An 11,703-nucleotide genomic window follows, 5' to 3' on the forward strand; every position below is an offset into this window, starting at 1 on the left:
GCAAATGGGGTATGTGAACGTTGTGTTTACAGCTTGTTCCAGTTTTCCTCAAGTGACCTAAAATGTAATAAATGCAGCCTTAAAGTTGCTGTCTCTGATCTCTTACCTGTCTGTTTCTCGTAGGTATAAGTCCAATGAGGAGTATGTTTACGTGAGAGGTCGCGGCAGGGGAAAGTACATATGCGGAGAGTGCGGCATCCGCTGCAAGAAGCCAAGCATGCTGAAAAAGCACATCAGAACGCACACCGATGTCCGTCCATACATTTGCAAACACTGCAACTTTGCCTTCAAAACCAAAGGTGAATGGAAAATTTGGGTTCTGTTTATTAAAATGTGACGAGCACTTTGGTCCTTTCTATTGTATAAATGTAAAATGCTGTTTTTGCCCAGTGATCACATTATTGGCTGTGCTGCTAAAATGATAATCTCATTTGTCTTAAATTCTCTTTCTTCTTTTTCTCTTCCTAGGAAACCTTACAAAACACATGAAGTCAAAGGCTCATGGGAAAAAATGCCAGGCAATGGGTGTATCTGAGTCATCATTGGATGAGCCGGACAGCGAGGAAACAGGTACTTCAGGTGGTGGGGATGAATCTCACATACTTGCCTTCCCCCTGTGGAGAAATATTGGTACACAGCTGGATGAACTCCTGCCTGTGAAGAATAGTAGCTGTTCAGCACTGACAGCTTATGCAACACGATGTTCTATTCTCCTCCCTCTGGCCTTGCATAAGAAATTTGAAAAAGTATAAGATAAATAAATGAAGAATACAGAACATGCCACAGCGTCCTGATGTTGTTGCAACAGTCTGGCTGCTGTAACCTGTCCTTAAGGATGTGTTCCTGGTATCTAACGAAACAAAGCTGAGCGCTTTTGCCACAGCTGACACCTCCCCGTCAAAGCCAGAAAAAAGCCTCAAAGCCTTCACGATCTCCTCCCTAACCTTCCTCTGCAACCCCTCCTCTCTCTCGCTGTCTCTTTCTTGCCAACAGACTACACTCATCACAGCCAAGGATGCGCCATTTAAACTGTCTTTCCATTCACAAGGCTGCTGAGATAGTTTGTGAATAGAGGCATGGTGCTTTTCAATTAAATTCCATCCTTTTCATTCTCAGTCTATTTATAACGTGTGTTTGAAGGGTGCCGGGTTTGGTTTGTCCTTTGCTTTGACTGTCCTCACGCTTTGTGCTTGTTCCTGTAAATTGCTGTTTTGTGACTTTTGTGTGAGGATTTATTGCACGACTTTGCGCATCCAGTACACGAGTTTTTAGGGTCCATGGTGTTGACATGAATAGACATCTAAAGTCTGCGTGTTTTTCTGTGTCTGCACAAACAGCAGGGAGTGAAGAGCGTGTGTGCGGCTCGGAGGAACAGGAGGAGCATCAGTTTTCTGACGTGGAGGAGTCAGATGACGACGAAGACAACGACGACGACGATGACGAAGAAGAGGAAGAGGAGTCCACGTCCCACGAGGACCCACCGTCCTCTGTATCGTCTGACACCCACCCATCAACAGGGGGGCGTTCAAGCTCCAGCAGGCACTCTAAGCAAGGCACTCCTGACCCCGAGCCTCCGGGTCCCATTCCCTGCACCAGTCAGGAGCCCTCCCCACGTGGAGTTTGGCCCAGCAGAAGAGCAGCCTCGCCGGGGAGCAGGAGAGCAGTGTTCTCCCGGCGAGGCTGGAAGGCATCTCCAAGAGCCTTCTCCCCAAGCAGTGAGAGCTGTTCCCCCAGCCGCAGCCTCTCCCCCCGCCTGGAGTATTCGTCACCCATCCACAGCCTCTCTCCGAGGACAGAGCTCCCTTCGCCCAGCCGACATGTCTCACCTTCCCCCGAACGAGGACCTTCTCCCATCAGACCCCTTTCTCCTCTCCTTCCCCTTTCACCCAGCTGCTACCGGTCGTCACAGGTTCCAACACCTCCCTCGCCCCTAGGGATGCAGCACAGAACCCCTGGGTACTTACCATGGGAGAACCCTGGTACATCAGGTAGTCACATCAAAGTGGTAAGTCTATTTTCTAATTACAGCACACATGTTCATAGACAAGTCACAGATATGTGGCTCCACTTTCAAACAGAGAAACATTAAGCAATCCATATGTCTTCTCTACACTGTCTCTCAAAAAGCTCTCAGGGTACAGGACTTTGTGTAGCCTACTAGTGGAGCCGGCTCATGAGCTAGCAATAACATAGTCTTTGCTCCCCCTACAGGAGAAAAGCGGATCAGCAGGAGAAGGGCCAACATGGTCAGACACCAGCCTGTTTCCACCTGCTTTTCGCATTTCCACTTGTGAGGGTTATCCTGGCCACCAAACAACAGACAACATCTTCAGCCATCTTCCCATGCACTCCCAGCAAGCCAAGGTCCCTTATCTGATGATCCCAATAGGAGGGATCCAGATTGTACAGGCAAGACCAAGGTCCCACGCTACTACCCCCTCGTCCCCAACATCACCCCCAATGGAGGGGCCATCACTGGCCAGGTTTGAAACATACTGGGGCGGGACCCCCAGGACTCAAGGGCTTAGGACTCCTGGAGACCACTGGTCAGAGCACCAGACAGCAGGAACCAGCCAGTCAGGGCAGCAAGGTCTTAGCACAGCACTAACATTTTCCAAACCACAGTTGGAGGTCACAGACTCAAAGCAATATGGCAGCTCGCACAGCTCCGTCCACACCCACGGGTCCTCTACTGAGACCACTGAGCACTGCGCCAGAGACGACCGTTCAAGAGCACCCCCTACTCTAACACCCCCGGTAGCCTCGAGTGTCATCGGACAACAGCCAGAGAGGGAGGAACGACCATCTGGTAGTGATATGGTGGAGGGAGGAGCTAAAGGAGACTCAGCCACAGGAGACCAGAGAACTTGACAGCGTCTACACTTCGATGCATCGTGCATCCCATTTTGCTTTATTGTTTGCTACACTAGTCTGTTTTTTTTATTGCTTTGGGGTTTTTTTTATATACATTTTCAATACTATTGTTAATTTAAATGTTTGTTCTTTGGCAATATTCAGGTTTGTTATAAAGATGCACTTTTTTTCTTTAAAAAAAATGTTTGTGTATATATATATATATACATATATATACATATATGTATATATATATATGGTAATAATGTAAATACAACCCTGTTTCCAAAGGAAGCTGGAACACTTTGACACTTTGTAAAATGTAAAATAAAAACAGAATACAGTGATTTGCAAATGATTTAAATCTCACAGAGAATATAACAAATGTTGAAAGTAGAAACATTAATTTTTTGAATTGTATATGCACATTTTCAAGTTGAAGTCATGTTAATCACCATCTTTAAAAAGAACTTCGGGACAGCAGCACAACCCTTTAAAACACCATCTAAGTGTTGTGGAAAGGAGGACACCACGTTCTATAACTCTGAGAGCATCTTTTTTTTCTTAGTTTTGCTTTAAACACAATTTCAATACTCAGAACATTTTGGGATCCTTTTGCTATATTTATTTCTACATTTCTTAAGAAAAATATTTGCAGCAAATATTTGAATGAGAGGCAGGCCGTGCTGGCACCTGGATGCAGCCTCTGTGCCTTCATGGTGATATGCAGAATGTAGTTTTGTTGCTGAAATAAGCAAGACCTTGCCTAAAAAAGACAATCCACATAGCAGCACATGCTGATCCTAAACCTGATTTAGCACAAGCCAGATGTATATCTCTTTACCCTGCAGGACACAGCATCCATGATTTACAGAAGAATTTAAAGAAGTTTTTGATGATTCGAACCATAGGACCAGTTTTTCACGTCACTGCAGTCCTACAAAAATCTCAGGCTGCAGTGTTTTCTATGTATTTTCACCTTTTCACATGACAACTTAAAGAGCTTTCTCTAGATTCTCCAAATCACTTTTGATTTAAGGTCATTTAGATGTGTTTACAGTTACCTATATGGTTGCCTGTCTGTGTGTGTGTGTGTTGATTTCTTTTATCTAGCATAACAAAAACCATAGTAAGAATATAAAGTAATAAAAGTTTTGCTATTCTCATATTAGGGTACAAAACGTGCACAATTAACTGCACTCTGTTTTTATGCACATTTTAATCCAGGTCCTGACTTTGTTGGAAACAGGGCTGTCAATGTGAAAGGAATAAAAATACATTTGTAAATGACCAAAATTGTTCATCAAAAAGAATTCCATTTTTGTTTGTCCAGTATTACTGAAAATTGTAGTTACTTGTGCCTTTTATGTCCAGGTTTGTGTTTTTGAGATGTATAGTAAAGAGAAGGCTGTGAAATTTTATATCAGCTTTTTTTTTAATGTTCTTCTGGAGGGTTAATACTTTGTCTTTTGATTGTTTCTTTTCTAAAGGCCATTGCTTTAATGCCAGGATAACTAAGAGTTGTATCGCAGACGTGCTGAAGGGGCAGCAGAAATGTGTCAAAGGAAATGCACTGAAGTTCTATTTTTATTACAAGAGATTTTAGACTAGAATATATGTCTGTACAGGGAAGAGTGCTCCTTATTTATTATTCTTTGATGATAATGATTATTGTTTCAAGGTCCTTTGTTTTGTTTTTTTAAACTTTTTGTTATTGGGGGGGAAACAAACTTTTTATTACATCTGTGTGTCTTTTTCATGATGTTCTTGTATCTTGAACTGGTGACTTAAAGTTAAGATGCCAAGTCGTTGGCTGGTACCAGAAGATCAAGTGCCCTGCGGATTTCACACAGCAAAATTTCTAGTCATTAAAGAAATAAAAACAAAAAATGCACCAGACTCTCTTGAGGTCGTGGCTTTCTTCTATTTTGCCTTAGCGGAACAGTTTGAACAGAACAGTTTGTCAAGTTTAGGACAAATTGTTTTCACACATTTGATGATTTCTTAACATTATCAGCATTGGCTCTCCAGAAGGAGTCCATTCAGTTGAAAAGTGGACAAAACGTTAAAATCATATGATAAATATCTACTGTTGCTTACTCAGAGGGGGTCATATGATTGTCTGGGATTTCTGTTTGCTTCGTATTATTGTAGGGTCTTTACCTTACAATACAAAAGCGCCTTGAGGTGACTGTTGTTGTCATTTGGCACTATATAAATAAAATCTAATTGAAGTTATATTTTGATGGGAAAATGGGAAATGGGTGCAGTGATTTACTGAAACATGGAAATACAATTAATGAGGTACAAACAAAGCTTTTACAATCCCAACCTTTATTCATCAAGACGTGCTGGACGCTCTTGGGCAAGCTTGTAATTTCTGTAAGCAAAGCGCATAGACCTTTAGTACAGATGCTTTAGACCAGGGGTGCCGGACAGAAGGCCCACACCTCATGCATGTCCCCTGCACCACTAGCCGTTTGTCCTCATTTTTATGCCCTACCCTACCTCCTTTTTTAAAAAATAAAAGTTCATTCACCTCCCTTTAGTATGTGGCGATCTGCCTGGCCTTCCCCAAACTGCATTTTTAATTTGTGCTCAAACCATCTGCCATTATCTAATAGAAATGCAGTCAAAGCTAGATGAGGATGTGGCGAGTGAATGTGTAGTTAAACATTTTTATACTGACAGAAAGGGGAATTTCACTGGTCTGGCCCACTTAGGATCTCCTCCAGTTTTCTTCTGTTTTATAATGACATGACTTTAGATACTGTTCATCTGCTGTAGGTAGTTTTTTTAAACCTGACACCCGTGTTTGTCCTGCACTTATCAAGTTTCCTCAATTTTCTATGTCACACACTGCATACCGTGCTGAGATAACCTAAATTTCCAGCTAATCGATCAGGAATCCCCCTGTTAGTGCAAAAATGCTATTTAATGTCTGTCGCATTGTGTTGTCTTTGGCATGTTTCATAGATTTAACTAAACAAATGGGAACAAATGATGTGTTTTTATGACAGCCCCCTATTGACAGGTAAAGATTATATTTAAAACTGAAAATGAGGGAAAAAGCAGCCAATTTCCAAAGAAAACCGCTGAAAAAACTTCAGAAAGCTCAAGACTTTTGCACAGTTCAATATGTGTTAAGGTGTGTTAAGATCTAGGGTTTGTTCACAACATGTTCGTGCAGATTATCCTTTGAGCTCTCATGCCTGTAAAGCAGCAAGCACAGTAACCACAATCAAACTGTGAGTGTTCGAGATGTTTCTGTCGGCGAGCCAGGCAGCTGTACGGCTTCAGCACCCCCACTAGATGTCACCAGTTTCAGATCAAAAATTTCTTTCTCTTCCATGAAGTTGCTATGCTAGAATCAGTGCGTACACCTAAGCCTCAGCTCAGAGCCACTGGAGCAAGTTTGCTTTCTGGTTCCACTGGCTTTAGATTTCATTGGGGTCAGCAGGTGACACACACCTTCTAATTCTTAACCAGAAGTTATAAGTTCCAAGAACTGTGAATGTCTATATGTGTCATTCTGTTACTCCCATTTTTTATTATGAAGGCGCATATATTTATCTCTTCTAAAGAATTAGTTTGAGACTATGAACATCAGCTTTATCACGTCTCACAATCTTCTGATCACGCTGGCACACGCAGCTCTCGGTGTGCGTCGGGCAGTGTAAAACAAGATCAACACACAGGACAATATTCAGATAAACAGTATCTCTCCCATCGCGTCTCAGGCCATCCGGCGTTTTTGATCCACTCTTACTTTTAGTTTGCACAACAATGTTTAACCACACAGCCAGAAAGAGATTACGTAAAGCTTACTCAGCCGTTACACGCCAGTTTTTTTGACAAGGAGCCAAAAACCTGAGAGCTGGTGTGAATAAAACGTTGCACAGAAAGTGTTCCAAAACAGGCAGCAGTGGGGCACTTTTATTTTTAGATACTTAGTCCATCAAAAGCAGTCTGAAGCAACAGATTCTTCTTCCTCCTCCGAAACATTGCAGATGCCAACGCCTTACGGAGCCCTGCTGGGATAGTAGGAAGTTTTATCAAGGAGTCAACTGAGGAGGGTGGATTTTTAATTAAAAGTAAACAGCTTCCAGGACAGAAGCCTGAAAAGACATCAGGGTGTGGTTTAGTATAAAAACACTCTCTGGCTATTCCTCTTGCTTGCTTTGCATACAGTGATGCAGAGGGCTGCGTGATGTGATACGTCGATCCCCGGGGGTGTGCTTTAGGAGATCACATCTGTGTTTCTCAGGGAGCTGAACTACTAACCTCTGGGAGACAAATGTGAAGAATTCACTCAATCACAAAGCAGCGTTGATGGCAGTCACACCACATCACCCAATCCCCTCATTTTTATGTAAGAGGGAAATGTGTTCCCCTTCCCTAAAGAAGACTGTCAGATTACATCTAGACACTTGATCGACTTGTGCCAAGTTTTCCTCGTCAGATCTGGGAAGAAATGATGATGTAGAAACAGGCTGAGCCGCTGAGTGCAGGAATGGGCCTAAAATTAACCACAGCACAGTGGGCTCATGGGCTCATGAGTTTTTTTATTTTTTGTTTTTTAAGTATTTAAAAAAAACACCTAGGATCTGTATACAGTTCTTCTCCTCTTCCTATTTTATGTTTAAAGCCCTGTATTTTCCAGCATATTTTCCATGTCCAAGTTGGCTGCCCTAAGTGTTGTCTGCTCCCTGCTTGTTCTGCACGTGTGTAAGCTTTCATCAGCTCTTATAGCAAACAAACAGTCGATTCTGTCATCCTCTCATGTCCATCTGTCACTGGCAGCTTCACATGTTTACTTTGTCATTAGAGTGGGAAAAAACAATGGCTAAAATGTATTGTTTCATCATAACAGCTTGACGTACTCTAAATTTTGCTATTCATTACTTAATTTTCCTATCAGATAGCTGATGAGCATTTGGGAAATGACAGCAATGAAGAGCTATAGCGATAATCCAACTTGGATTTAATGTATTTACATGTTTGAAGGCGGCCATTTGGCTATCTGCGTGAGTCTGGCACGGCTGACCTGCCTTGGCTTGACGTGACCGAGAGACCAAGTGCACGTGGGCAGGGATGAGCCAGACTATCTGTGTGCTCAACTTCACCAGCCTTCACGGATGGAGGGGCGTGATTTTGATCTGGTGTCACATGGGAAAGTTTTCAAAGCACACCCACGGTGTCATGTTATACTTCTTTGGGTTAGGGTTACAGCCTTGATTACTCAAAAAGAAAAAGGGTCACAGTGTCTCTGATATAGCTCTGGTCTCCACATGTTAATCTTTGGAAACAGAAAGCATTGTGCTGGGATTCTGGAAGTCAATTAACCTTTATTCTATTGATCATTAAATACAATACATAAACTGTTGCTGAGAAGACAAAGTTAGTTTAATTTAAAATGTCTCCATTGCATACCAACATATCGCAGCATCTCCTCTTTAACCCCCTCCCACAGTGCTTGTTCCTCCTCCCGGTGTTTCCGCTTTATTAGATAAACAACTCTTCAGACCTCACGCCTTCCTCCATCCCCTTCTTCCACCTCTCACCTTATCCACCAGCACAAAGCCAGGCAATCCCTCATTCAAAATCAGACCGGTATCATAAATGCCATTCAAATGTAACCTCTAAATGACATTTACCTCTGTTACAGATGACTTCCAGAGCAGCAGATACTTGGAAAATGTGCCACAGGATCACACATCCTGGGGTCCTACACTGAAACTCCATGACAGGCAGATGTGGGTGGAGCTTTCAATGTGTCATCAAATGAGAGGGGCGAGGAGATGTATAAAAAGAGTGGCACAGTTCAGACAGCTTCAGACCAGACACTGGCAGCACATGAAGAACACAGTTGCAACTGTATGGATAACAGTCTCTGCAGAGCTCCATCCATCCACTATGTCTGCTCAGAGCAGCATTCTGCTTCTCATCACTCTTTGGGCTTCAGTGCAAGATGGTAAGTGCTATATATTCTTTTTCAATGGGGTGTTCATGGCATATTTTTTTGGAAGACAGCAGCCTACACTCAAATATTTACACTGGCATTAATCACAGCCACACTGTGCGCAGTGACATGTAAAATATCCAACATACAGCAGCTTGTTTTTAACACCTTTAAAGCTGCTGCTGTTTTTAAACCTAAAATACAAAGAGAAACTGGAGTGTTTGTGAATCTTTATTATGCCATAGCCAAAGAATTTATAGATTGATTTGCTTGGTCATTGTAAAAGATCAGTATAAATTTTAGAGCTGAAAACTGGAACTAATGAAGAATATAAGCAGAAAACTTGAATCTAGATCTGTATCTCTCTCTCTCTATATATATATATATTTTTTTTAAAAATATGTAGAAAATAACAAAGGTGGGCCAGGCTACTGACAGGTGTTGTTACTTAGCTGGAGCTGATGTTGTGTATGGTTAACCCTTCTCATCTCTGACTAGGTTTAGGTCTTCCAGTGATGAACCAGATGGAGGTGGAGGTTCAAGAAAGAGTCCCAACACATCGCTTGAGGACCAAACGCTGTGCCTGCTCTAACCCGCTGGACTCAGAGTGTCACTATTTCTGCCACCTGGACATCATATGGATCAACACACCCAGGTGAGCTTAAAAGGAAGCGCTGTGGAGCAATTTTAAACATGCCTGAAGGCTCTGAGCATATCTTCCTGTATAGTAGTGACACATCTCACAGCTCTGCAGCCCAGACGCTGCAGAACAACTTTGCTGTCATTAACACTGTAGTCGGCAGCAGTGAGATATCAAAGAGCAAAGTCTGCAAGCTCGTTATATCACGAGCAAGGCACTGACTTTGTATTTCTCTCTACAGCAAGACGACAGTTTATGGTCTAGGTGGTGCTTTCTCTCGACGCAGACGATCCACTGGCCGCTGCACATGTGCCAACCGCAATGACCAGCCCTGCACCAAATTCTGCTATCTCAGGTGAGCACCTCATACAGCCTCAAAGCCTCAATGTAAATCACCAGATTAAAGGCAAAGATGAGCTGAGAATATATGTTTAGCTTGCTGTAGGTAACGGCAGGTAATATTTCCCCTTTGAGGATGACAGGGAGAAGTAGGTATAAGGAAACATCTCGTGCTATTATTAGCCTAAATGTGTTTTCACTGAGTCCCACTTGTCCAAGGGTGTGACTGTCAAAACAATGTAGCTGGAGCTGAGGGAGTGGAGTAATCTAAGCGCACAAAGTTCACACAGGTTGTTTTTGATCGGCTTAGATGTGCAGATTACGCAGATCGTGTAATATCGCCGGCCTGGTCCGTGTCCTATGATTTATGTATCTGGATCTGGATATCAGTGACAGAGCTAAACAGAGAAAACAAGAAGAGGCATGGTTGAATGGCAGCATTCTTAAAACCTTGACAGAAACGATAACTGCTGATTGTGGGCCTGGAACATAAAACATTTAGTGAGCCTGTAAAGATAAGAGTCTTTTAGGTTAACACAGCGCTAAAAAAAATAAGCAGTGCTGGATCATGATCAATAAAAGTTTTTAAAGTGACAAGCTTCAGCTTAAGCATGACTATGGGTGCTTTATTGGTTCTTTCTCTGCAGCCCTGAAATCACATCTCTACAAAGACAAAAACGCCACTCACTCAGCATTCTCAGGTGAGCTGTGAAAGTTTTTAAACTGCTCTTAAAAACCTATATATAAGTTATATGATTATGATTATGATGATATTTGAAGTTGGTGGCTGACGTTTGTCTTTTTTTGTGTGTGTGGGCCAGGAGAGCGAAGAGAGCACAGGGTGCACATGATTCAGACAGAGGCAAGTCTCCGTGGGCTCAGATGAAGAGCGCTGGCTAAACAGTGGAGCTGTTGGAGCAGGGTGAAAATGAGAGAGAGAGAGAGAGCAGTGAGCACCTGAACAAATTACTCTCCTTTGATACAGAGGAGGGCAAACAAAGGGCTGAGAGATGAGTCCCACACAGGAAGGCCATGGAGAAAAGCCAAAGCGCCACAAAGATCGTCTGTTCATACCTGCAATTAGGGGGCGGAAAATGTGACGCCAGTTCTGCAGGCATAATGGAAGCAGAAGAAGAAGATCACAGCTGATATGAGTTATCAGGTCATGTGTGACTTTTGCCTTTTGGTCTGTCAGAGCTGTGTGACTGTGCAGACAGGCCAGGCCAGCACCGGCTAAGAAGACAGAAAGAGGAAGAAGAGACTTGTATTTGTATGTACAAGTCATATTTTTGCTATTGCATAAGACTCTATTTCATATATTTTAGAGCTCTAATATTACAGCTTATAAAATTTTCACTATCATTGGGGGTTTTTGACTTTGCTAAATGAAGTTTTTTTTCAAGGATATTACAAGATTTTTGTACAAAAGCATATTGTGTGTAAAAGTAAATACATTTATGAAGCTGTCGGTTCTTTTAATCAAACAATAAAGAAAATGCACAAGACTTTGTGTGCGTTTTCTTATGTTATGTCTCTTACATTTCACTTTGTTACGTCCTGTGTTTGCTTCAGGAAAGCAGAGAGGTGATTACTCTTAATAAATCATATGGGAAAATTGATCTGAGGGAAACTAAACCATATTTAGCAGCTGTTGGCATTCAATTGTGTGTGGATCAAACATATTTTCAGAGATCAAACAGAGGCCTGACATGGGTGAATGGTTCAGGAATTTACGCTTCACATCAGTTATAAGTTTACCTGCTGTTCAAAGGCAGCACAGGCTGTGTTTTCATAAGGATCTATGGAAAGAATGCATGTTTTTGCAAACCAGAGGGTGAGAACACGCTTTGAAATTCCCACTCGCTCCATGTTCCTTACCGACTGTTTGTACTGCACATACTCTCCGTTC

At 42.4% G+C, this 11,703-nt stretch overlaps 2 protein-coding genes across 7 annotated transcripts in view; both read left to right on the forward strand.

Moving 5' to 3' along the window:
• hivep3b (HIVEP zinc finger 3b) overlaps positions 1-4,752 on the forward strand; it is a 38,585-nt gene extending 33,833 nt beyond the window's left edge. For all 6 annotated transcript variants that reach the window (XM_005456706.4, XM_005456704.4, XM_005456702.4 and 3 more), the window contains 4 exons: positions 124-299; positions 469-570; positions 1,338-2,005; positions 2,212-4,752. In XM_005456706.4, coding sequence (XP_005456763.1) covers positions 124-299; positions 469-570; positions 1,338-2,005; positions 2,212-2,871 — 1,606 coding nt within the window. In that variant the 3' untranslated portion in view covers positions 2,872-4,752. The remainder of the gene's footprint in view (positions 1-123; positions 300-468; positions 571-1,337; positions 2,006-2,211) is intronic.
• Positions 4,753-8,558: 3,806 nt separating this feature from the next.
• Positions 8,559-11,299, forward strand: LOC100694625 (endothelin-1). Its single transcript, XM_003452101.4, has 5 exons — positions 8,559-8,827; positions 9,314-9,470; positions 9,697-9,810; positions 10,442-10,495; positions 10,616-11,299. Exons 1-5 carry the CDS (start codon positions 8,608-8,610, stop codon positions 10,692-10,694), a joined length of 624 nt encoding a protein of 207 aa, XP_003452149.2. The 5' UTR covers positions 8,559-8,607; the 3' UTR covers positions 10,695-11,299.
• Positions 11,300-11,703: the final 404 nt, after the last annotated feature.

Source organism: Oreochromis niloticus, linkage group LG11, assembly GCF_001858045.2.
Source record: "Oreochromis niloticus isolate F11D_XX linkage group LG11, O_niloticus_UMD_NMBU, whole genome shotgun sequence".
In the NCBI taxonomy this organism is placed as follows: Eukaryota; Metazoa; Chordata; class Actinopteri; order Cichliformes; family Cichlidae; genus Oreochromis; species Oreochromis niloticus.